The sequence below is a fragment of the Buteo buteo genome, chromosome 12, assembly GCF_964188355.1.
Source record: "Buteo buteo chromosome 12, bButBut1.hap1.1, whole genome shotgun sequence".
NCBI lineage: Eukaryota > Metazoa > Chordata > Aves > Accipitriformes > Accipitridae > Buteo > Buteo buteo.
The window spans coordinates 37,336,240-37,363,193 of NC_134182.1; the positions used below are offsets into that span (position 1 = coordinate 37,336,240).

At 42.5% G+C, this 26,954-nt stretch overlaps 3 protein-coding genes across 5 annotated transcripts in view; 2 read left to right on the forward strand and 1 right to left on the reverse strand.

The window, feature by feature from the left end:
* PLAT (plasminogen activator, tissue type) overlaps positions 1-4,129 on the forward strand; it is a 21,204-nt gene extending 17,075 nt beyond the window's left edge. The window contains exon 14 of the mRNA XM_075043390.1: positions 3,948-4,129. Coding sequence (XP_074899491.1) covers positions 3,948-4,001 — 54 coding nt within the window. The 3' untranslated portion in view covers positions 4,002-4,129. The remainder of the gene's footprint in view (positions 1-3,947) is intronic.
* Positions 27-13,299, reverse strand: AP3M2 (adaptor related protein complex 3 subunit mu 2). Its single transcript, XM_075043392.1, has 8 exons — positions 8,578-13,299; positions 6,163-6,334; positions 5,484-5,621; positions 4,856-4,941; positions 4,188-4,321; positions 3,102-3,309; positions 2,128-2,272; positions 27-1,701 (listed from the first exon to the last, which is right to left on the reverse strand). The coding sequence occupies exons 1-8, from the start codon at positions 8,848-8,850 to the stop codon at positions 1,601-1,603; spliced, it is 1,257 nt and encodes a 418-aa protein (XP_074899493.1). The 5' UTR covers positions 8,851-13,299; the 3' UTR covers positions 27-1,600.
* A 94-nt stretch (positions 13,300-13,393) lies between these two features.
* Positions 13,394-26,954, forward strand: part of KAT6A (lysine acetyltransferase 6A) — a 51,995-nt gene continuing 38,434 nt past the window's right edge. For 2 of the 3 annotated variants that reach the window (XM_075043397.1, XM_075043399.1), the window contains exons 1-3: positions 13,394-13,493; positions 15,428-15,477; positions 15,591-16,361. In XM_075043397.1, coding sequence (XP_074899498.1) covers positions 15,759-16,361 — 603 coding nt within the window. In that variant the 5' untranslated portion in view covers positions 13,394-13,493; positions 15,428-15,477; positions 15,591-15,758. Of the gene's footprint in view, positions 13,494-14,088; positions 14,367-15,427; positions 15,478-15,590; positions 16,362-26,954 lie in introns of those variants that run through there. The other variant, XM_075043398.1, reaches the window with a different exon arrangement.

The following is a 26,954-nucleotide window of genomic DNA, read 5'->3' on the forward strand; positions in this document are numbered from 1 at the left end:
CAAAAACCACTCTGAAATGACACAGATGACATGTAAAAATGAGTTTTATTGATGCCCTTGGTGAAGGTTATATTTGCACTGAACATGCTCAGCAGTAAGGCTACCTGCTATGGCATTCATAATGCACTGGAACTTGCAATTCCACAAGCAAGATGCCACTCATTCACTGCAAGTATCCACTGCATGCAAAACACAATGTATGTTATCCTTCGTTTAGGGTCACCTTGTTCTGTTCACAAGCATGAACTGCACATGCTGGACTCCACAGCCACCTGACAGATGCTGTAGTCACAGGTACAGCAGCTTAGGGACAAGTTCTGCTACCACAGAGAAAACACATTGGCATCTAGTGGCCAAAGAGCACATTACAGACAACACGAACAATGCAGATGCCTCTCATTTCATATTTATGCTGTACAGAGAGATGCAGCACAGACTGGAATGGGCAGATGCAGCAACAGCTCCTGCAGAAGAGATGGTCCCAGTGAAAAATCCAGCATAGGCTTGAATCCATCTGCAGAGCAGCTGATTGGTACAGGAACTGGAATGAGGTAGGACAGCCAGAAACACTACAAATGTACCAGGACACAATTACCTCAAAGACATCAGTGAGCAGGAGAACAGCAGTATCACCTTCATTTGTAATAGGCAGGCAGAGACAAAAAGAGGTTCCAACAAGTTACTAGGGAGATCATCTTCATTTAGCCACAGCTTCAGTTTCCATCGGAGTGCTATGTCTCCACAAAAATTCTCCTCCCTCTCTGTCTCTTCCCTGACTCCCCAAAGAAGCTAGGAGAATCCCTACCTTCAAATACTGACGAAATAAGAGAAGCAGAATTACATTCAGATGTCACCACCCATCAGTTACAAGATCATATGTGCTACAGTCAGCTCTTCATAGGATTCCATACTAAGATTTGGATGGCTTTCCAGTCTATATCCAGAGATTCAAGATACGTGATGACCAAGATCACTTATGAAATATCTAGAAAAAGCATCCACTTCTTCCCTCTGTGGCACCATCCACAATCTCAGACTTCTTAACGTCCCATCCTAGGTGGGACAATCTACATTTCCACTTCTTCCAGTCCCTTTGAGGCAGAATGGCTAGGTGATCTCTCTGCTGCCCAGAATTATACAGCTCTCCACCCTAATGCTAAGTGATGAAGGGCAGATGCCGGACCATCACACTGAAGGTGAAGTTTGTGGAAATTCATCTTTGTATCATCTACAAAGGGATAAAAAGCCAACTGAAAATATAAGGAAGAGGAGTTACAAAAGGCAATAAATGCCTAGAATTTCCTTGAAGACAGCAAAATGAAGGTGATACAAGCTTACATAGCTGACTCACTAATCCCAAGGGACCTGAACACCTCTCCCATCTACCACTGTTCCAAATAATTCAGACTCAGCTAGGGATGAGATGGTTCCAGGTCAACCTTACTTCTCCCTGCTCCCCAGCACCCTAAGCACCGTCTCTCCTGCTCATGTTACTACAGGCAAGGCAGCAACCCTAAACAGATGGATGGGGTAAGAGGCTGAATCCAACAGCCAGGGACAGGAGAAACAGAAAAGTGCTCTTCCTCACTATCAGGATCCTCTAGGTTCGGACTTGGAACTTGCCAGCCTTTGTCATGTATTTTATCCCCTTGAAGGGCTTGTACTTCTCCCCATACATGTCCAAGCGATTCACCTTCAGTCCTAAAGGCAAACAAACACAGCATAAGACTAACTGCTGCCACAAAAAAAGCAGACAGGCCTTCAGGATAAAGGAACAGAAGATCATACTAGAGGTGCAGAAAGCATAGGGAAAGTTTTAGCAAGCAGTAAACAGAACAGAGAAAATCTCTGACTGCTCATTGTCAGAATCGTTCTTTACAAACACATCCATAATCTAAAGTTCTTTATACGTCTGTTAGCACAAAATGCAAGGAAATGTAGATAGGCTGTTTCACAGAGCATTGAGAGAACAAATCTGTGTATCTGTAGTCAAAGCACACAATTGTTTTACTTGAAGAACATGTTTCAGATAGAATATACTTCAGAAGGCCTGCAGAGCTATTTCAGCTACGTGAAGAGTGAGCACTGACAGAGAATATTCAGCTGCTTTACCTGACAGTGACTTACCAGATATAGCCAGCTGCTGAATTTTAAACTGCAGGTTAATGGTGGGGTTTTCATCTGGTTTTGATGCCCCAGCTTGCAAGCTCACGCTCCCCTTCAGGCTTGGCAGCTTCTGGGGGTTTATTTTCCCCACATCCCATGACAACAACTTCAAGGAACAGAAAATGCAGCATTGAAACAGAAATGCTGTAACACCGTCTAAAGAAGAGTCCCCTTCCAATGACAGCTTTTAATGTTTCTTTATGGAAAACATCTTTGTCTTAGTATCTTGCCTTTCATATTGGACACAGTACAGGCTTAAGGAGCAGCTGCCTCAGACCATTGTTCTCCCTCTCTCTTTCCAGGGGGACACAAAAAAAAAAAAGCCTACCATGAATGATATGTCCACTGCTTGTGCTACAGGCCCCATTTCTTATGTTTAACAGTGACAAAAACAATGCAGAATTGCCTCCTTTCCAAGTGGCTGAAGCACTGTTGCTTGAGGCTCTACTGTGGGTAAACCACCAAATTTAAGTTTGCAAGAAGAAAAAAAAAGTGAACTCTGGCAGAGGATCAAACAACAAAACCAGAACACCCCAAAACAAATCAAAACCCACTAACGAACCCAAATCCTCAGTGTTTGCAAAGGACCAAGTCTAACTTGCAGCGCTAGGCATGACAACTAGATAAGCAGAAGTTTGTAAAGCATTCACCAGACTAATGCCTCATCATACAATACCAGTTCTTGGATTTTCTGCAAACACCAAGCAACCAGAACTACAATCCACCCAGACACTGAGCTATTTGTTGTGGGGATTAAGACAACTTCTAGTATACAATTGTCCAGAAAAAGTTCTTTGCCCAAGAAAAGATACTGCTTTCAGAAAAGCAATGTTCAAGGAAATGTTCATGTAAGCATGAACAGGTCAACTTCATTTGCTGAAAGGTAAAAAAAGATTAAAAAATAAAATAAATCTAATTTCTCTCTTTCCTCTCACCTTTGTAACTGGATCGAAGATATGTGTTCCCTGAGAGGGCGTGAGGGTCATATTTAAGACACCTTTTGGCATCTGGCTAGTGACCATCACTCCCTCTACAGTCTTCCCCATAGTCTGCTTCGGCCCCACTGTGATCTCGAAACGTCCCAGTGAGCTGCTATCACGGAAACTGATGTTGTGTTTAACGTAGACAGGAATTGCAACGAGACTAGAATAAAGACATGAACAGAAAGTCCTTGGTTAACGTCCTGCCTTCATCTTTGCTTTTCCTGATTCAGTCCTTGCCTTCCACACTGGAAACACTGGAAACCAAATTTCCTTAAAAGGGAAGGAAATACTATGCTCATTTGTTTGATCTAAGAGCAAACTCAGAATCCTGTTCTCAAGTCTTAATTACACTTTTTTTAATCAAGCTTGCCATATCATAGTTTTTGACCTCTCTACAGAACAGGTAACTACATCCAGTATAACAGGAGACTTGAGCAAAGGATGAGTAATGTTTCTGCATGTTGCAGGCAAGCTGGTAAGTAGTTCCAGGCAGTGCAGCAGTACTTGAACTTCATGTTTGTGCTTTTGGTTGGATTTCCCCACTCATTTTCACCTACTTGAGATAAGTCTGACAAAGTCTAAGAAAACGCTCTAGCATCTGTAACCCCAATTACTACTTGGTAAGCTGCTTCTAGAAAAGAGTGCAAACAGTAGATGAGAACTTGTAGTTCTATTAAAAGGCATGTCAAAAAAACAACAAGATTACCAAACTATCTTGTTTTATTCTAAAAGTTTTTTATAAACATAAGAATCAACAGCTTGATTACTCCATTACTGCCTAATTCTTTCCCTCTCTAGCTTGTTCATCTGCTACGAGTCTTTGAAAAATGCTCGCTGACCAAAAAGAAATGACAGAATCACTGCTCCAAAGAAGGAGAAAACATGTTTTATAAAAGGAAAAATGCAAGTTACCATGGACCTCTGCTTCATTTGGCACCACATGCCACCTGATCTTTAAAAGCAATTCCTCTTCCCCCACGCCCCCCCAGCCAGGAAGATCCAAATTTCGTAATTCACAGCACTACATTCATCACCTACTTCTGAGCACTGACATGGTAGGAGAGCAAGCGAAAATTTCCATCAGGTGGAATGAAGGAGAGTATTCTCTCTGACTCCCAGCGTTTAAAACGCACACATGGATGAAAGCTGACATCATCCAATAACCGAGGGTTCTGAAATAAAAGAAAGCCACAAGGTTAGTGAAGGCAGTACTACTTAAAATAACCTCTTCTTCTTCTCAGTCTTCTATCCATGAAAGGCCTACCATTCGACATGCTCTGTCCACTTGAAAGTATCTACATTCAGACATGTTAAGCTATTTGATGCTGTACATCTGTGCGATAGCAGTACTCAGGAACCTCTATCCTATTTCAGAAAATTTAGTCATGTCAAACAATTACATTGATACATACTCATAAAAAAAGATGGCCCTTCAGGATATCTGCCTAAAGCACCACTGTATCTCAGAAACTTAGTCACAGCACAGACTAACAACACTTTTAAAGAATCTGAATATAAAACCTTTAGACTCAAAGTTGCTGACGTTCACTATGAGTTTCCATTGTCAGTTCTTTCTCTTTTTGTTTGGCATACCCGAGTTCTGATCTACTGGAATCCATCGGCGTGAGACTGAGATCCTAGTAGCAGGGCTGGGAAACCCTTTTCAAAATACTTAAGTAAAGATACATCCTTGAGCTTTGCTTTACCATAAAGGAGAGGGTAAGGTCTGGCATCCCAGTCAGCTTGACACAAGCATCAATCACCCCCTGGATTTCAGCAGTAATCGTGGAACCTGCAACAATACAGTAAATATGGGAGGTTACGTGAACCTGATCAAAATAATCCCAATGTGTGTGGAAAAACTAGCAATGGGGAGGAAGGAAATTTATTATCTTTCTGAAATGTCATGGCTCACTATGTTGCCCACTCAACGTTTTTCTCATTCCCAATGACTTCTAGAGAAGATGTCAGTGGTTCTTATTTGTACACACCAGCAATGTCCATTTTAATGGCCAATGACAATAGCTGCCAACTCTAACAAAACTAAGATGCATGAAACTAAGGAGACAGTGCTATGCACAATTTTCACTCACCTTCTATTTTCCCAATACAGAATTGCTTACAAGACCTCAGGAACAAGGATAAGTGAAAACCTTGGTACCTCTCTAAAGTTTTTGATTGAATAGCACCTACAAGCTGGCAGCATTCCAGAGTAACAATAGAAATAGAGCTTCCCACACTTAGATGAGGGAACCCCTCTTTAAGAACCTAAATCTCTCTTCAGGCACTATCAAGACAAGTTACCCTCATCTTAGCCAGAAGCAACTTCCATACCCGATTTGTCAATGATTGCATCTATCTCCTCAATCACGTCAAAATACGCCTCATTGTTGGTATATTTTACACCAGTACGTCTCCAAGGCACCACTGACAGCTGTCCAGTAGGAAGCTGGTCACCCACATTAGTGCTTCCTGGAAAAACAAAGGCAATCACAACAACCACAAGAGTTAGACAGTGCCCCAGAACAAGTCCTTGGCCTGATATAGCTTAATTGTAATTAATCCCCTCTCAGAGAAAGAGAACCTCTATCTCTTTGTAGGAGAGGAATTACTCTTCCAGACTCACTGTATTCTACTATTTACAACTCTCTTACATCCAACTCTAAAACATACCACAATAAGGCATGGGGAAGTATAACAAAAAAACAAAAGAAAAAGCCACCCCAACAAAAAACCCACACCAAACTAACTCATCCAGGAAGTCATGTCATGGCTGTAACTAGAAATGTAATCTATCCATTTCAGTTAAAAAAAAAAAAAAAAAGTGCAGCTGGTGCTGAAACTGGAAGGAACCTCAAAGCAAAGCACCAACACAGGACTCCCCCTAAATATACCTACGCTGAGGTTTAGAATGGTATGGGACAACTTAAATTTTCTTCAGCTATATCCTAATTTACTTATGCAGGAATATTGCCACATGGCCTCCCCAGTTTATCTTTTTGTTTTCCTGTACCTGTGATGGTGTTGACAACTGTTCGCAGGATAGTGGGAGGTTTTATCAGTTCCTTAAGAATATTGGACTCTGTTGCCAATGGAAAGCCATTGTCCAGCATCTCCTCCAGCACCTCATAAACCACCACAACATTGTCCTTGATCATCAGCTCTGAACAGACACCAAAATAATCCTGTGCAAAAGAAATAATTACTTAATCTCTGAAGAAGTCTTAGTGATCATTCAGTTCAGTGTTGTCCCACAGAAATAAATCAAGCCTCTTCTTGGAGGAGGTGAAACAACACTGAACCTCCATGTATTAGTACAAGCAGACAGACTGACCAGTCCAACAGACATGCACAACTCTAAGCATACTGCTGCCACTGCCACAGCAAGCTGGCAAATCGCCATATCATCAATGCTTTTATTTCCTTTCTATATAACAAGATTCCCTTTGATAGCTACGAGATTTGTTTTAATTAGCACTTGAAAGTGGCTCAATAGCAACCGATTAAGCAGCAATATTAATAAGCAAAACTTAGTTCCCGCAGCCACTACTGACTTGTGTGCAGTGATGCCTTTCATTAGATTCCAGTATTATATATACTTCCTCAGCTGCCCTAGTCTTTACCTACAGTACTCTCAATATTTTAACCATGCAGCACTGCTGTTTGAGGAATTCAACCACTCCACATCAAAGCTCTTCATGTACTTTTGTTATAATGCTCGCATACAGATAGGCAGTAGTACAATTATTAACTTCAATTCTGTAAATATTTTTTTAGAATTTATTTTTATGTGAAATATAGGGGAAGCACAGCTTCAAATCCTCTGCATATTCTACCTAAGTCCATGTTTGTTTTACAGGAGAACATTTCTGAAGTCCATCTAACACGCTACCCACGTTTTTTCATTCTGATACAGCTTGGGGTGTACAGACTGCTTACACATACTAAGATGTATTAGACTAACAGCAGAAGTCCAGTATTCTGAGAAGGCTGAAAAATAATTCTATCCATATAGCAAAACCCTCCTTCCTCATAACTTAAGAGGTGTATAAAGCAAAACCTTAGAACGTGAATCATAAAAGATCCACAGACCAGTTTATTCCCCAGCTTGATTCCTCTACTGTTTCTTCAACTCCTACTCAAAAACAATAATTAGCAATATTAAGGTTTGCAGTAAAAATATACCAAGTCAAACTGTAAATCTGTAACACAATGTAGGTATATAAAACTAAGTGGACATCTTTCAAGATTCAGCATATGTTATGGGAAGCAATCCCAATAATTCAGCAATTTTTAAAACTGAACATTTAATTTAATCATACTTTTACTCTATGGGGACTTCACGCATCTTTCTGGAGAGCGAGCGAGTGCACGCAAACACAAACCTGAGCTTCCAGTTCCTTACAGCAATTAAAGAGATCAGGCATCCTGCACAAAGCAGTAAACTGTGACAATAGAGAACCCCTAGTCCTGCACTACACTGTTTCTTTTTCAGACATACCAGATTTTAACATACGGCCAAGCCAGTGAAGACAAACTCACACCTCATCCCCTCACAAAAAACAAGACCTAAGTGACTGACATAGTACATTTTTGGCCTGAACAGCCAATCCACTCCCTGAACTCAGTGAAACATAACTCAGCCTACACTCACATTCTGACTGGCATCTGGAAGCAAAAGCTCACATGATACTCGTTTGACCAAGCACCCACATTTCCTCTACTCCGGTAAGATGCTGGTCACAAGACATTTCAAATCCAGACTACACAATCCTGTTGCTGACAGGCAGAAGACGGACATCTTCGCTATTTCCCTAAACTGACTGGCAGTCATGTCAGCTGTAGCACAGAGGGAATATGGCTGCTCTGGGGCAACTCCTTTGACTCGCTTCTTTACGAAGCAAATACACTTCCAAGAAATATCACTAGATATAAGCGCATGGATAGGTTGTCGCTAACTGACTAAAGCACACAGCTATGAATCACAAGAACTCCTCGTGAGAACAAGGCCAGCTTAGTCTTAGTTCACAGCTCCTAGAAGAGACAAGGCTGCGAAACAGAAATATAAATCTTGATTGCTGGAAGGTCCTTCGCTGCGAGCATAGGCTGACCTTGACTCCATAGCCATCCTCGGCAGTGCCTTCCTAACCGCCGCAGGCCCTCGAGACCCACTTTAGATGCTCGCAGGTGCAGGATGAGAATTGAGAGATAGGAAAAAGGGAAAACTAAGTTCCGCTAACTTGAGGGTCTCCCTTTTCTCCGCCCCGTCCCCGTTCTCCTCTACCACACGGCAGTAACCTGGGGCTCTTCCACTTCTAACCCCCCCGGCACACATCAACTAACCCCTCAGCTAAAGCAGAAGCAGAGAGCCGCTCCGCGCAGCCCTCGCCCCGCCGGCGCTCCCCCTGCTCGGCCGCCCGAGCCGTACCTGGAACGTATCAACGACGCGGTGCAGGAACTCGATGACGAAGAGAGGCGGCACCTCGCTCTGGATGACGGCCACGAAGAAAATCTTGTGGCGGTAGACGCTGAGGAGGTAGTGGTGCGGCGTGGGGATCACCGGCGGCACGTTCTCCGCCTCCGAGGCCCTCTCCTGCGCCTCGAAGAAGTAGTCACAGACGGAGCGGCTGACGACGCTCTTCCAGTGCTTCTCCAGGAAGATGTCCCCCGAGGCGTTGATGAGGAACAGGCTGTGGATCATGACTGCGGCGGGGCTGGGCCGCACGACAGGGCCGCCGCGCAGCGGGAGCGGGAGCCGGAGCGAGGCCTCCCCTCCGCGCTCGCGCTGCCTCACAGCGCCCGCCCCCTCGCGCCGGCCTCCTTGCTCGGCCACAAGCCCCACCCCCTCGGCGCGCGGATTGGCAGCGCCAAAAACTCTCCCCACCCCGGGCTGAGGGGGGGGTGGGGGGGTCGGCAGCAAGCACTCTGATTGGGTGACCCACTAACAGCCACGCCCGATAGGCCGAGGAGGGGCGTTGGGATGATGACGCAGAGAACGGCACGCTCTGCGCTCAGCTTCCATTGGGGGCGGCAGACGACTTCGGGAACGCGCTCAACCAACACCCCCCCCCCCCCCCCCCATCAGCTGAGGCGCCCGAAAGGGGCGGGCCGCCCCAAGAGCGCGCGCAGCGAGCCCCACCCCTCCGCTCGCAGAGAACGCACGGCCCGGCAGGGGGCGCCATAGGGCACACTCCCCCCCCCGCGCCCCGGGCTGAGAAGGGCGGGAGGCGGGTTCAGCGCCAGGCCTGCCCGCGGCCGCCGGATCCCCGCTCCCCGCCCGGCGCCTTCGCGAACTCCCGGCTGCTCGGGGCGGGGAGGGAGGGTAGTAAAAACCCAGGCGCCAGGCACAAGGGAGGCTGTCGCATGTCCTTCTTCTCCCCGGTACGAGGTGCTCGTCCAGGCTGTCCGGATGGGGCGGTCGGGGCTGCACCCCGCGTTGGAGGTAACAGAGCCTGCGGCCTTAAAAACGACGCCTTCTAATTTATTTTTTTAAGGGTACCCCTTTTTAGGATAGACAGCTTAGTATAGTCTATAAAATGCCTTAAGTAACCCGGTTTCTACACTGAGGAGCAGCTAGTCAAACGTTTTCCACTGTATTATTCTGTTGATTTGTTCAACGCAGAGCAGTAACACAACTGAAAACGCAATCCAGCTGGCATGAAAATGACAATTGTCATGCAAAATGCATCCAAACTGTACGCCAAGTGATTCCTATGCATAATTAGAACAGGTGTTTCATGTTCGTATAGCAGATCTCTGGACGTCCGAGTCAGGCAGATGCTATTACAAATAATCCTCCGATTTTACTGCTCTGCTGGGAACAAACATAAATACAAGAACAACAAAAAAGAAGTCCTTTCTATCCCATTCAATAATAAGCTGTCTAAGCATACAACCTTTATCACAGGGGAAGGAAGGTGACTGCCTGCTGGCAGGACTGCTGCATAAGCATCGAAAGTCTTTACACCTGACTATGCTTCATGATTACGGGCCAATCTTTTAAGCAGTGATATCACCAACTCTGTAAGATGAGTAAGCTGAATGGACTGATTATGTCAGAATGCAAAAATCTGCACAGTTTAGAGTTGATATTAGATCTTATTTTCTATTGATACGTTGTAGATATTTTTCCCTAAAAATGGGGCAGAGGTCCATTTATTTACTCTGACATTACCTTTTAATACTACTGTATGCATACATCCTTATTTAATGCATTAGACATGCACTAGATGAGCTTTTTGCTATCTAGTGGAGATATGACCTATATATTAATTTCTTTTACAGTCATGATTTGTATCAAATGCATTTTTTAAACATCAAATAATGTTTTTTAAATGTCTAATTCAAATTACTGTAACGAATTGCACATTTGAGAGCAACAAAGGGGTAATAATTTGTCATTTAGTTACAGCACTTCTAAATTTAAAATAATTATTTATGATTTTAATATAATCACTTTTAACGCAAAGGTATCATAAAGATTATTGCATCAGTCTATGAGGCTGTTGGAGACTGTATTAATGGGAGTCATATAGGCGTCACAGACAGAAAGCAGCAGCACACAGTCAAATTCACCAACAACATAAAGCCTTTACAAGTTCAGTCCTCCAAGAAATGCAAACCTTTCTGTTTTTAACCTGGACCTTAAAATCAACAGTCATGGGACCTGTCTTTTCAATACAGGCATTTCTTTTTTGTCTCATGAAACACAATTCAGTTTTGACTGTATCATAGATCATTTAAAAACTGCCATTTCCCTCTGACTGCTTGCACCCATAATCAAAATTGTTAGTATTTTACCCAGTTCATGGTGTCATCACTTCTGCATTTTTTCCTACAGTTACTTCAGTTTCTTTAGCCATCAAGAATGTTGGTGCCAATACAAAACCAACCATAGGGTAATTAATTATTTCTGCACACCAAAGGAAAAGTTTGTTGAGAGAAAAGGGGAAATATGTTTCTGCTTTAAAATCAGACAGGCTTATTGAAGTATCTTGCTGGCACCTGCAGAGAACAATTTGCAGTTACACCCCTGTTTACTGCTGCAGAAATGCTGCCTGGCTGCTTCCAAACTGTTAGCACAAAGATCATGTTTTGTTATGAAAGTCAGTCTCCACAGTGGCTCGGGAGCTTACATAAACTGCAACCTAAAAGGAGAACATGGCAGAAGATGCTGCCAGAACAGAATTTAATTTTGCTAGTTAATTTACTGACAGCCTGAAAACTGCTTATTGAAGGGTACTATACTTCAGTTACAGTACATGAACCCCCAGAGAAACCTAAGCACAGTCAAAGAGCAGTGCTACACAATGGTGTTGCCATACCACGCACTGTGTCTATGATAAAACAATTCCTTACCATCTGTAGTTTGCCATATGCAGGAATTCTGATGATTTAACTATTAGCCTGTGCTGCGAAAATAAAAAAGAAAGTGGTAGAAAAGCAAGGGTGCTAATAATAACCTACTGCCAATTTTGAAACAGAATAGAGTCTACAGGCTGATACTCTGTGTTGTAGGAACGTAAGTGGGTTTCACTGTTATGTACTGAATCCTCTTAGTGTTGCTTTACTTTCTTATCCGGAAATTACATTTATATCTCCATTAGCTTTACTGAATATAGCACCACAGCCTTGAGGCACTGGGAGCCATGCAGCATAGAACCACTGGAATTTTGAAGACTCAGGAAGAGGTGGGAGAGGAGATTAATTTGTAGGGAGAATCCAACTCTGACAAGACAAGGCCAGACCTCTGTAGTCTACATGGCAGGAACAGAACTGTTTGTACAGCACCTTGTACAATAGCATCTCAAACTCCATCGGCTTCAAGTAATAAGTAACTTGCTGAGAACATTTAACTTTCATACTGAAAAACCTACACTGTTAAAACATCAAAAGAGTTTCTCTTACTCAAAAGAGAAATTTCTCACCTCAAGACACTAAACATAGCCATTCAGAAAACATCAAGTTTGCTTTATCAACTGTCTCCATGACATTTCTTAAGATTTTATTTTTTCTTTTCTAAAAAGGGAAGCTCATATGAAACTTCACACAATAGTTGTCCTTTAAGGCAGTGGTGAAAAATGTACACAGAGCGGGTAAACTGAGCCAGAGGTTAGAAGAGGTTAGAGAATTGCATGCAGCACGTAGCTATCCAGGGTGGATAACAAAATGAGATTCTTTCAGTCAAATATAACCTAGGAGAGAACGCTGTAAAATGAGAATTTGCTCTTTGCTCGTTTCTGCCAACTTTCAGCACATGCTAGTCCAATGTTACGCCTCTGCAGAGCAAAAGAGAACCGTGCTGTTCTATAAATTAGCCAAGGGTGGACCTCTGTTCTTGGACAGACCCCTTGTGATTCCAGTGACAAACAGCCAGCACTGTGGAGCCAAGAGTAAAGTATCTAGATAGCTCCCAAGTTATTTCCGTGTAGAACAGCTCATGTTTTGGCAGCGTATTTTTACTCTACAAATTAAAATGTATCAAAGACGTCAGAAAGTTACACAAATTACCACGCAAAAAGTGCCTCGGGATACAGCAGTCTTTAAACACGCGCAGCTGGGAGGTACAGCAGGGCATACCCGCTCCCCAAGCTAAATGGCATCGTTATTTCAGAATTCCGCATCCCTTCGGTACCTTTAAGTCAGAAAACCCCACAGCCACCCTTCCAAGCGCAAGCTTAATTAAGCCCAAGAGGTGGATTTCCTACCTCAGAGGTTACAACCAGAGTACGGCCCTCAGCCCGAGCCCTCCCGCCGCCCGGCCGTTCCCGCCCGGTTCTGGGCGGCCAGAGCAGCCGCTTGTAGCCGTACCGTCGGTCGCAGCCTCACGGTTTGGGAGCGCGGAGGGCCCCCCGCAGCCGTAGCAAGACCTCCCCGCCGGCAGCCGCTCTCCCGGCTCCCGCCCGAGTTCTCTTTCCAGTCAGCCTTCACCGCGTCCCGCCCGAGTTCTCTTTCCAGTCAGCCTTCGCCGTGCGCCACCGCCGCCGACCCTTCCCGCCCCGGCCCCGCACTAACTCTACCCACATGGCACCTCAGGCCGGCCCTACGGCAGGCGGCCGAGCCCCGGGGCGGCGAGCCCCGCCTCTCACCGCCACAGAGCCCGGTCTGTTGCCGCAGAACCTCCGTCTACCGCGGCTCTTCGCCGGCGGCGGGCGGCGGCCGCCGCTCCCCTCCCCGCCCCGCCGCGCTGTTCCCCGCGCGCGCCCCCGCCCGCCGCCGGCTGTTCCCCTCCCACGCCCCCTCCCCCCGCCGCAGAGCTCCGGACCCAAGATGGCCGCCGTGTCAGTTTCGGGCTTCGCCGCCGTCCGGCCTTTGCCTCTCGGTTCCCGTCTCTCGCAGGCCTCGGTAAGTAGCGCCGGCGGGACCACCCCGGCTCGGGTGCCTGGCGCCGGGGAGCTCGGGGACAAGGCGGCTGGCGACCTCGGTGGCCTGGGGAAGGGGAAGGCCCGCTGGGCGCTCCAGGCTCGCGGCCTGTTCCGGCCCCGCCGCCGCTCTGCGCCAGGCCCGGACCCGGCCGCCCGCTCCCCTGGGGCCCGCCGGGCCTACACCCTGGGGAGGCGGCGGCGGCGGCCACGGCACGGCGCGGATGAGGCGGGCGGTGCAGGCCGGGGAGGGAGGGTGGAAGGGGGGGGGGGGTCGCGGGCCGAGCTCCTCTCCGGCTCTGGCGCGAGAGAGCGCGGCTGAGGCGGGCGCGGGCCCGGGCCCGGCCGAGCCGGTACGAGGAGCCGGGCTGCACTACCCGTCTCCGGGGTGGGAGGAGCGGGGGTGAAGAGCGGTGTGGGGGCCCGGCTGGCTGTCGGGGCTGCGGCCTGCGCCCCGTTTCTACCGATTCCGCTGGTGCGAGTCCCTCGGCTGAGGCAGCGCGCCCCTCGGGGGGGGGGGGAGCGGCGGGGGGGGGGAAGGCCGTGTGCGGGGCCTGTCCGGGATAGGGATGGGGACGAGCGGTAGCAGGTGCAGGGGCCGCTTGTCAGGCAGATAGCGAGGGAACGAGCAACCCGGCGTTGGGACCGTCCCGGTCTCGCCCCGGCCTGGCCGGGCGGTTACGTAACGTCGTGCGCACCGAGCTGTGCTGGGGACAGAGCGCTGCGTTCTCCGTGGCCCCGGAATCCTATAGCGTGCCGGGCACCCCGGGAGCACAGCTTCGCTTCGCCAGGCGGGCAGGTCCCCGGGACCGTATTTCCCTCTACATCTGTTGTTCGCGGGGTGAAAGAACTCTAGGTGAGCGCTGCGTCCTTTTTGGTCTGAACAGTAGTTCTGAATCTTTCCAGTACTGGCTGTATGAAGCTGTGCAATTGAGTCCGATGTCTGTATGCAAATGCGTTCTGTGTGTTGGTAAATTCTTCAGTACTTACTAGAAAGCAGAATGGGAGAACTGTGTTGACGACTAGCTCGTGACTAAAACTTCCCTTGCAGAAAATAATTATTCCTTTTAATAAACAGTTTATAAATTCTTCTCGGATAGTGTACTTCTGCAGTAGAACTTCAGCACAACGTACTGTTATCACACTTAGAAAAAGTCTTTGTTAAAGACAACTAAAGGCTGTGAAGTAGAGCCTCCTACCCTTCCATCTGCATCTTTAATTAGCAGTGTCGTAAGCATTCCTTCTTCATTGTGTATGGTCACCTGTTACTTTGTCCTCAAGTGTTTTCAGTGTGCCTCATCTATACTGAAGATTATAATGTTGTATTCTTCTTTTCTACGGTCTCTGAAAGTGGAACATTTAATTACAATCTCCAGCTGCGTTTCTTCACTTTTTTTCTTGATGGAACAACTGTCATAGCTTTTCTTAGCAGGAGGGAATCAGACCTATGATTACGCTCCTGGAAGAGCTCTGAAAGTTTCTTGCTGTTTGCTCAAGACTCTTGGCTATTCCCACTGCTTTCTGTTGAAGTTTCAGGCAGTGTCTTCCATATGCAAAAATGAAGAGAGCTGCTGCTTTTTTTTAAGATCTTTGTTGTGGGTTTCCCCCCCTCCCCAAATATTAATTTAGTTCATGCTCAGCAATGATATAGAACTCGGTATAGAATTTATACTGACTTATGGATTGAAGTAAAAAGGGCACGCTTTTTTCTCTAGGTTGTATGGAGTTATTTCACTGTTAAAGCATGCTTTTATTAGTAGTGAAGATAAAATCTTAAGAGTTACTTAAGTGTTTCAGAACTGTAGTAGTGCATTAAAACTCTGCTATATGTTTAATGAATTAATGTTGGCTGCTAATTTTTTTCTTTTTTTTTCCTAACTGTTCTTTGGAAATGTCTCTCTTCTTGTTTTCTTCTAGGCCTAATGTTACAGTTCTTCTGATTGTGAGTGTGCAGACCAGAAGCTGAGGTGAGATATGCTGAAATCTTTATACCTTTGTGGAAAAACTTTCTCTGAAGCTGTTATGGGATTTATTGGAAAGAATGAGGAAGTTTCTAATTGTTTTGCTTTCCTCTCTTCAGTGTGAAAACAAATAATGTTTGAGAAAGGAGGAGTAATTCAGAACAGAAAACGTGTATGCTATGGTTAGCTGGTTCCCATCATTCGAGAATCTGTTTTCTCATTGTGTGAAACTTGTTCAGCATCGGGATAAAGGATAACGACTCTATGGATATACAGAATTCTTCACCATGGTAAAACTCGCCAACCCGCTGTATACAGAGTGGATTTTGGAGGCAATCAAAAAGGTAAAGAAGCAAAAACAGCGTCCTTCAGAGGAGAGGATATGCAATGCAGTGTCATCTTCACACGGTTTGGACCGCAAAACTGTTCTGGAACAGTTAGAGTTGAGTGTTAAAGATGGAACTATTTTAAAAGTCTCCAACAAGGGTCTCAACTCCTACAAGGATCCTGATAATCCTGGGAGAATAGCACTTCCGAAGCCTCGGAACCATGGCAAGTTGGATGGTAAACCAAACGTGGACTGGAATAAACTTATCAAACGGGCAATTGAGGGCTTGGCTGAGTCTAGTGGCTCATCCTTGAAGAACATCGAGCGCTTTCTGAAAGGTCAGAAAGATGTGTCTGCATTATTTGGAGGTAGCGCTGCCTCCATTTTTCACCAGCAATTACGATTAGCTGTCAAACGTGCTGTTGGCCATGGTAGGCTCCTTAAAGATGGACCCCTGTACCAACTCAACACTAAAGCAACCACTAATGCTGACGGGAAGGAGAGTTTTGAGTCTCTTTCCTGTCTCCCTCCAGTGTGTCTCCTTCCCCATGAAAAGGATAAGGTAAGACCCAGTTTGCATGGGCATTTTCTTGTGATTGATGAAATGTATCGATACAGAGTTGCAGTTTGAGGTCAGCGATTTGTTTAACTTGCATCTTGTAAGTTAGAAATGACTAACGTGCATTTAGGATCTTACTGTGTCCAAATTTTGAAGCGTGATCAGAGGAAACATAATAGATTGTGATTTGTACTTTGGACCTGAAAACTGCAAATGAACCACTGTGGGGAATTTACCTCGTAACACTTCTGTACAGGAGGATTGAATGTATGATAACAGGCTTACTATAGTTAATGTTAGCAAAACATAGGAAGTAGGTCTCCTCACTTAAAGGTGAGTTGGATTTGCAATGCAAACTTGAGATCATCTCTTACTTTCACATTTTTATTTGACTGCCAGTTTGGCTTCTTATTTGAATACAGATAACATAGTGAAGCGCTGATTAGCAATTGCCACCTAATGCTGTCTTAGAGGCTTTCTTTGTTCACAGTGAAAAAAATCACTTTCTGTCCCAGAACAGCTTTGTTGTGAAATAGGAAGAAAAGGTATATAGGATATAGCAGCTGAAGAGTGAAATCGGAGGGCAGAGAGAGTGTGGAAGTGCTGGAATGAATGCTTAGGGACTTCTATTCCCTTTTGTGTGCCTCTCCCGCTCTTCTTAAATATAGTTCATAATAGAAAAATACTTTGGTTTGTATAGTTTTCTCTTATTTTTATGCTTTTTTCCCATTCTTTCTTCCATCCTTCTGCACGCCTAAGGTCTTTGACCCTCCACTCCAACCTCAAGATGAAGTTGTTTGAGTGAAATTAATACCCAGTCAGTATCTTTCCTGTCCTTGTGCTACTGTGCACGCATAGTAAAATGGAAGTCTGTCTGTGTTTATTGAAGACCAATTTGCCAGTGATTCCTGTCTTTGCACTACTAATCTCCAGTACTTCTAGAACGTGAAAATTATTTTTTCTATCAGTAATAGATTTTTCAGGAGTGTTGAAAATTTTTTGTTGTTGTAAATACCCTCTTCAGGGATGAGTTCTTTGAGAGTGTGCTGCTTGTGTCTTTTCAAGTCAGCTTTGCTCTGTGGTGAGAGGACTGCTTTATGATCTGTTAGGGTTTGAAGACTTAAAACTACTGTAGGAGTCTTCTTCCTAAAAAAAAATCTGCACAACTGCTTTATCACCAGTAAAGTTTCTCTGAAGTTCTCATTTAACTGTGGGAGCTCTACTGTGGACGCAGTACTTAACTAGTGAGAGCGTTGTGTTGTGGCCTGGTGGAACATAGGAAGTAAGTATTACTATGCTGAAAATTCCAGCAGCTTCCTCTATCCTTTTTTCAAGTGTTCTGACTACAAATGTTTCCTATGTATTTCTCCAACTATCTGTAATGAAATCAGTACAGCTGTAAAACAGTATGAAAACTGGATGTAAACAAGCATGGCACATGAGACAGCTGGATTGAGAGTGGTAGTAATAGTGGAAAATATTAGCTGTGCGTATTATTATTAACACAGTATGTTTCGCAGCCTATTCAGGCTTCTAATGTGCCAAAACTTGGGGCCAGCTTGATATTCTTTCAGATGAAGTGTTCCCTGGGGTTTTCTTAAAATGGGATGTATCAGAGTGGTGAATGATAATATGGGCTACTATAAATGCTGAATTTGGTCTGGGGTTTGTTTTTTGTCCCATGGAAAAATATGTATATCAAGTTCTTGTGTGTGCATAAATATAAATGTGTGCGCACATGTATGTGCGTTTTGGGCTTTTAGATATGCTCCCTAATTCCTTTCCACCTGCTCAGGTCTGAGCAGCTTGAACGCTAAAAGGATCGTTAGTAACATAAGAATGCACAGTGGCTATAGCGGAAATTTTGCAAGGAATTTCTTCAATAAATTCTTCTGATTTTTTTTTTTCCCCTCTTTTGTGTGTTTTAAACTAAGATCCTAGATTTCTGCTCTTCAGGTACCATCTCTGTGCTGTGTAACCCAAGCTGAGTTTCATACTATTTTTTTAAATAATTTTGAAGTTAAGATACTAAAACTTCTATGTAGATTCTGCCAGCATTAATTGACTGGCAAGTCAGCAGAAGCCAAAAGATCAGTTCCTATTCTACAGGATTTTTAAGATGGTTTGTTTTTGTTTTTTTTTTAATGCAGACACTATGTGATAATCTTCCTTCACTCTACTGTTCTGTATTAAATCTCAACCAGTTATGCAAGTGCAAAAGGCTTACTATGCTGTAGTAATTTTCTTGACTTATTGGGTGCTTGAAAGTGGTGAGGGATTTTTTTTCTTTTTTTTTTTCTCCCTTTTTTTCTTTAATGGAACTGTTCAGTACAGATTCTTTGGGAGTATTGTGACGATGTTTCTCTTGATTCTTAGAAGAGCCTTGGCAACACCATGAACAAAAGCTCAACCTCCCAAACCTGAGAAATCCTAATGATCTGTCTCTTTTTTGCTGTTGTCAATCTTTTATCCTTGCACTGTTTGGTCTTTAACATCCATTTAAGAACTCTCCCTATATCATATGATCCAAATTTATGAATCTTAAAGGTGTAGTATTTCTTCCTTTTATTTGTTCAAATGTAGTTTCTACTCAGCTGCAAGTGCTTACCTGTCTGTTTGATACTAGTGCCACTTTGCTTGGATGCCTAAAAGTGAACATTCAATTCCGGTTATTTTCCTGTGTATTATGAAACTGAGTACCTTGCAGGAGGTCTATGAAAGTTTGAGGCTTAATTTTTTAAAATAAACATAAAGCAGCACTACAGAAGCTTTGTTTAGTAAATATTATTTGCTTTTTTTTCAGATCTTATTTTTTATCTCAGTGTTCTGTGAATACCACATTTTAGTGTTAAAGGGCAAAAAAATTGGCAAGTTATCGTGGTTTACCAGGTAGTAATGACATGCTGCTGACATTATGGTTTTGAAATCCCTGGCCTGAAAACACTACTTGGATGAAAACAAGCAAACAGGAAAAAAAACCTGCTGATGGGCAGAGCTCAGTGCTGAAACTTGCTTATCTGTTAGTGACAATGGCTGACAAAAGAAGAGTTGTCTTTAATTTCAGTTTTAAGCGCTTGAGTGCCTTCACTCGTGTAGGCTTTAGGGAAGTGGCCTTTTCTTTCTTTTCAGTTTCCTGTAGTTTAGAAGCTAAAATGGGAATTGCAGTTAAGAGCTATTTTTGCATTCCTTGTGACATTTCGGACTAAATGCTGGACTTGACTTTGGTGGTGTTTCTATGATAGGTGATGGACTAGTAAGATTCACAATACCTACCCCTGTTGTAGAAAGAAAGAAGGGGGTGGTAGCAGCAAATTGTTGCAATACCTAAAAATAAAGGGAGTTCATAATGAAATTGTAATGAAAGAGAAGGCGGTTGAGTTGCTGCCTCCTGGGTAAGTATCAGGCAAGCACTGTCCCTTCAACGTAGCTGGAAGTGAGGAAGTGTAGATGTCAGGCCTCCCACATTAGGTCAGCCAAAGAGGTGATAAGCGTGGAGCAAAGAACATTCGGCGCTGAGTCCACCATCAATCAGTGACATCTGTAGGGAATGAGCCATACTGTGCAAGCTAGACTCTGAAATAAGTAATCCCACTATTATAGTGCAATTTCTACAGTAAAGCACTGATTAAATCTGCATGAAAGATTTCTTTAAAGTATAACTGTCACTTCTGTTTCATGTGCAATTAGTATACTTGCAGACTGAAACAGTATTTTTTACTTTTAAAAGGTTTTTTTTTCTTGAGGGAAAATTGCTGTATGCTAGTATTTGTTCAGAGGAATAGTTTTACTCCTTGAAACTTCCTACTAATTATTATTTTAAAAATGCTTTTTCTGAGGTGGGAGAAAAAATTCTTCGATGCTGCTTTGGAAACCATAACTTATCGTTAAATGAATGCCATGTATCTTTAGATAGCTGAGGGCAGAATTTTTTTGTCATCTTTAGAAAAGCTGAACAGAATAAAAAATGACACTGTTATATGTATGTGTTTTAACATATACTGGCTATTGAGATGTCTTTGGGAAATAAAGGCTTGACATGAGTATGCAGAAAAAACTTAGGGAGTATCTTGATGAAATTTTCTGGGATATTTCACCACCAATTGATTGGGTTTTTAGTTTGGGGTTTTTGTTTTGGTTTGGTTTTTGTTCCTGATTGGGGCAGGTGCTATAGAGATGATTTAGGAAGTTAATCTTATTTGTCCTGACACCTTGCATCTCTGCCAGAGGTTACCACAGCCATTGCAAAGATAAAGCAAGTGGTATTTTGCTCCTCAGCTGCTGTGGTTTGTAGCCAAGTTTATTACTATTAAATGAAATTGTTGGTTTAAGTTAATGTTCTGTGTTGTGAAATTCAGCTGCTGCTGGAGGGAGGGAATCTCCAATGAAGGGATAGAGAGGGCAACACAGGGCGGTAGCCTCTTTAATCATCTCTATTGTGAACTGGCACATCATCAGAGGCCTTGGCTGCATGCTGTTGAGTTGGCCATGCAACCTGCTATACCTTTGTTTTATCTGTACCACTAATGCCTTTATTTCTTTGCTTACTTTTTGGCACAAAAGGTAGGCTCCATTTGCCAGACAAGAAAGACTGATTTCTCTCTCTTATAGGCACTTAGCTTGAAATACTCTATTTGTGCATCTGAAGCCCAGAAAGTAACAAGTATCTGATGCTTATGTATGGCTATCAAATGCATATTACATATTTGATTGTGAGAAACTTCTTATGCAGTTGTGTGCTGCATCTTTAGAATGCTGGGGTGCTGGGGGAAAGAATTGAAGATTGCAATACTTAAAGTCTTTTTTGATCAGAACCTTTGAAATAGATAACTTTGCTTTTCCCACCCTATCCTCCACCCCCCCTTTTGTTGAAACAGAAGAGCTCAGTGAATCTATGTTGGTCTGGAAAGCCCTGGGTTGTCTTCCTGAACAGTTTTCATTGGTACAGTATCCTTTATTTGTAGGTCTATGGTACCTAGTAGTTCAAGTCATATTGTGTTGGCACTGTACAAAAGTGTAACTGAAAAGCATCTTGTTTTAGAAAGTTGGCATTTAGTGTGAAATAAGACAATACTCATGAGATGGAGAGCACAAGATAATAGTATCTATGTAACAAATAAAGGTCATGGTATATTAGCTACATGCTGAAAATTTTAATCGTGTCTTTTAGTCATTACAAAACAAATGCATTCATGGTTTTGAGATTACAAAATATTATGTCTGTGTATTATGGCAGTACTTACTGCAGGGTATATCTTCCTTTGGAATCATTTGGCGTGATTTTAAAATTGTGTAGTATGATGGTCAAGCTAGAAGGAGGAACCCAGCCATAGCCTGAATACTAGCTTTAGTCAAAAACCAATGAACATGTGGAAGATCAGAATGTAGTACTTGTATAAAAGTCCAAGCAAACTGTGTTACCTTATTAATGCAGCAGTTTTTGATAAATGCTAAAGATGTTATCCCCAGAATGCTAAAGTGTAGTTTCAGTGCCCTGCATGTTCTGGTTTATCCATTCACTGTCAACAAAAATAGTAATAATGTATTTAACAAATAGGAGTTAAATTTACCATTTGTGTGGTGTAGGCATGGGTTTTTTTTTTTTTTGCAGTATGACTACAATTAACAAGTACTGTTTAATAGTTAATATAGTATTACTACAGTGTAAGAATTACTGCACTACTACAGTACAGTAATATATAGGACTGGTTAAGAGCAAAGAGCTCTTTCCTGGCACATAGTTGTGAGGAACTAAGCTATAGTAAGATGCAGGTTTTAAGGCTGGAAGCTCTAGATACAGACAACTTGTTCTGCTTTTGTTTTATTGATGCTTGTTACAGAACACACGTTAAAAGGCTGTAAGAATTTTTGTAAACTTATTATTAAAAAAATATGTTAACACGTCAGCTAACTGAAGGAGAGGTTGAAATAATTGATGTACATATTGAATGTTTCCAGAGCATTTGAAATTTGGTCTCAGGACAATAGTTGGACTGTTTCTTCCACAATTAAAAGGAAAATACAGATGGTATTAATTGATCTCCATTTGCACTCTCCTTGAAACTGTCTTTTATGTCAGTTAAAACTGGATATGGCTGTAGCAACCGTTAAGTAAATATCTTAGTATTGTCCTGCAGTACAACTGAGGGTATAAAAACAAAATTCTGAAAGTGCTTCCTGAAAAAAAAATGAGGGAAACTTCTGTGGCTGAAAAATAGGAGGAATATTTAAAGCAGATTCCCTGTACTGCTGTCTCATATGTGTTCCTTGTGGCATGTCTGCTTCCTAGTTTTGTGTTGCTATTTATATCTGTTGGTACTTATCAATCACTTTAACTCTGGGTTATTATACATGCAGCATCCTTTAGGCCTTCCCTCTTGCAAATAATAGTTCTAGATCCCAGCGTGCACTCATGTTTATCACATGAAGCCAAACTTCTTGTATCTTTTTAGAAAGTTCATATGCTTTGAGGGCATCATAGTTGTTTTGAAGGCCTTTAAGCATACAGTAGCTATTGCTATATTGTGCCTGTTTTAGGTTAATAACTTAATTCCATGTCTTAAAGCAAAGGACTGTCCCGTTACTGGCAAGGAAGTTATTTGTGGATTGGTTTGTTTTGGGTGGAGTACATAAATGATCTGCAACCAGAGCATTGTAATTATATTTTGAGAGCTCACCCTTGCTCTCCAAGGGTGCTCTTCAAGCTTTGGCTCCCAGCTGGAGGAGGATTAGGATTCTCTCTCTTTCCAGCTGGTTGTGTGGAAGAGAAAGCTGTAGTTCTGTCTAAAAAAAATTGTGGTTGATAACAGATGGCCTCCATCTGTACTCTATGTAACTCTGGAAACTCAAGTGCTAAAAAATTATTTTGAACTTGATTCACTCGATTAGTGAACAGGTGAAGTAGCTCTTAGTAATAGAGCAAATGTAAGCATGTCAGAAATGTTACTGTCATGGACAGCTATGAATGGATGCTATGAGACAGTGCATTTAGGGTGAAATGGTGTGGAATGATACCAAGAGGGGCTCTGGCAGTATTTGGAGTAGTGGTAACTTAAAGGCAAAGTTTGTGACTGTGGGAAGACATCAGATGTTGTGATGAGTACCTACGTCAATGGGGTGCTATTGTGGAGGAGGTGTTTTTAACGGCATTCTCTGACACAGTTTCAACAGAAGCTGAGTATAGGATAGCTGGTTAAAAAGGAGGAAACTAGTCCAATATGTTGGCTGGATCCCTGTTATTAGTCCTTTCTGTCCAGCAGTTTGTTGGCAGATACAGAATGACATGTTTCTGAAGTTTGGTTGATAAAGGAATCTTATTTACTACAGAGCTTTAAAGTATAGTCAGACAGGTAGGAGGGTGGGTGGTGGAGAACACTGCTAAATACACAACAGCTTGATTCCAGTGTTAGCTTTGTTATGTAGCCAGGGAAGAAACAGCAGAGAGAATGAGGGCAGCTAATTCTGTCCCTGCCCTTCCCCTAGTTTCCCAGCAATTTTATCTTAAGTCATAGTGGTGGCGGGAAAAACAGTTAAAAAGGTGAAAGTATTAAATGAAGTAATGTCATTTTAGTTGAAAGATAGGTTCCATGTTCTTAAAGTAAGTACAAATAAGTAATCAACAGAAAATGTGGTAAACAAATCCTATGTGTGACAGCCTGCTGAGTCCTTTGACCTCTGTCCTCTGTGGAGTAGGTGGGTAGATAACATTTTATTCCTACTTGCCTCATTAAAGAGTTTCAAACTAAATTTATCCTAATGAGTTGTGATAAGTCGTGTTAGTCTTCATTCCACCTATTTAGGTTTTCTCTTTATTTGTTGTGTAAATCTGATTTAATTCTTCTGTCCTCACCAGTTTTTTTCTGACTGTGAACACCTTTCCTTGAAACAGCTACTAATAATGCTTCAGGCATTTGATGAGAAATTGTAGCTCATTGGTTGTTTCATTGTCCAAGAATCTGGCAGTCTTTCTGTTGTTACTGCTATTGTGGTAAATCTGGACTTGTAGTGAGATTGAAAAGAAAGGAGGGAGAAGGGTGTCCAAAAAGAATGGCCCTTGCATAGCAAACAGAATCCCATTGATAATGTATTTGCTTGTTTTGAGTCAGTTTTGAAGGCCAGTGACCAGTCTGTGGACTCATGCGTGAACGATGCATTCTGGATTGAAAATACTGAATCTTCCAAGCATGTTTCTTTGAAGACCTATGAATTACTAAAGCTTTTATTTATCAATACCTCTATCAGTTCACTGTGTTTCTGAAAATTGGATAGAACAAATTATGGATCTTTGTACACAGCTAAATACCTGCACAAGTGTTGTTAAAAATATGAGAATGGAGCTCTTCCTTTTCTGGAATCTTTGCTTTTAAGTCTTTGTCAGCAAGTTGAGTCACCATTCTGTCTCCGTTTATCTATGTGTAAAATGAAAATTATGTCAAAAGTAAAGGTGTTCTGAATTATAAAGGAAATCACCATTTCTATACATTTGTCCCCATTTCTGTTAAACTGTCCCACCTAATCTTAAATGTCTAGAAAAATTGTTGACGGATACAGACTTTATATATATGTGTGTGTAGGTTTGACTTAATATAAAATTCTTCAACAATATACAGCCTCTCCCAGACATTAGGTTTCTCCTCAGTCTTTAAGACTCAGTCCTGGATATTTAGTAATGAGGTGTTTTGGTTGGAGTGTTGATCTCTGAACTTGTCTGGACTCATAGTGAATTCCTTGAAGGTGTGTGTGGAAGGAAAGAAAGTAATTCTGCTGCTCAGTGTTACAATGACTAAGCTTCAGAAGCTGCTAATCATTAAGATGCATGCAAAATCTTTAGTGCTATCTCAGGGAAAAAGTAGATGCACTTGCTTTTTTTTTTTTTTTTTTTTTTTAAATATACATCCGCAAAAATACAGTGACTGACTGCCTTACTTCAGCACCGATGTCACCTGACTTTGTAAATTCAGGGTACCTTTGTAGGGGCATTTTCTCAGCAGCAGACCTGTTTGGCTTTGTATGGGCAGCCTCTCAGCAGCAGACCTGTTTGGAAGAGGTTTTACCTGTGCCTGTTTGGGGGTTTGCTACACTTGCTGTGTAAGGCTGCTTGTGTGGGAATGATCTATGCTTGTGCAGACAGCATGGGGTGTGGGAAGGAGAATAGCACTGAATGAGGACTGTGGGTCAACCACATGAGACTTTGTTAAATCTTACTGTCAAGAGTGTTACATTAAGCAGTGGATTTTGATAGTGAAGAATTACGTGCGGAGTGTTTATTTTTCTTTTTTCTCCAATCTGGTGTTCAAGGTGGTAGAGCTTCAAAAATTGAATAGGATTTGGTCCCATAGTTGCACTTGTGTGGGTATACTGCGTAAACTACAGATAGCAGCCTTGTATCAGATGTTTTTAACGTGCACTAAATTCGCAGTCACAGTTCCTTTTGTGCCTTCTTTGTTATCATGTTTATGTGGGCCCCTGCATTGCATTAAATATTTTTGTTCATTCATTTTTGTTTTCTAACTGAAGTATTTTCCTTTCTTTTAGGGTTGCAGCTAATATTGAAGTGGTACACAGTATTTAAAGATGGAATAATTACCTATATGCACAGAAATTACTTAGGTGTTTACAAAAGTCTCTTCCCCAAAGTAATTTGTTATTTTTAGAAATTAAAGTCAATACTGAAGTTCCCTATTTTTTGTGAAAACCAAAGTATCATGGAATGCAAACTGTTTCCAATGAGAGGAGTTAAGATTTTAGTTTGCTGCTGATTTGAGGGGTGTGTTTTGCTTTTGCAGCTGTGGAAGTCTATGACTACTTAGAAATATTATTTCATCTAAAACTGAGTTACATAGTCATCCCTTGCTCCTAAGACAGCATCCTTTATTTTTTTGAAAATTAGGAAGCTGGGACAAAGTATAGAAGAGAGTTTACAGGTTATAGCTTTGGGTAAAGAAAATTTCAGTATCTTGAACTGCCAAGTTCACTGAATCAGTGTCAAATGAAGGGAGTTTCTTTATACTGCAAATAAAGAAATTTGAGCCTCCCTTCCCCAACCCCCCCACCTCCAGTTTGCAGGCAGGAAGTCTTGGCATGTGATTCTGATTGTGACGTACAAATCTTGAATTGTTTTAATCCTCTGATTAGAGGATAGCTCTGGGAAGGTTATTTAACAATTGACCGTCTAAATATTTCCAGCTGACATTCTGTAAAATTCTTATCATGTGCATGTCTAATAGTAAGGCAGTTTCTTCAGTTTGAATGTCAGCCCCAAGTAGTATCCACATTGGGTTTTTTCATAGGTTTCCAGAGGTCATAACCACTGCATAGAATTCAGCCTGTATATACTGGACTAATATCTAAGTTATTAGCTTTCACAGTTCACTTTACTTTTGTAGCAGCATTTCAGATGTTCACTCCATTGTAATAGTCCTTCCTTAAACAGTAGCACTTATTTTGAATGTCCTTTGATTTTTTTGTTTTGTTTTGTTTTTAAATGACCCTTTTATGTTTCTCTTAGGAAGAGGTATGTATTTCATGCTTGTCATTTCTTCTGCATACTTTTTTATCTTTTTTTCCCTTACACCTGTTTTAATGTAGCCTCATGTTTTA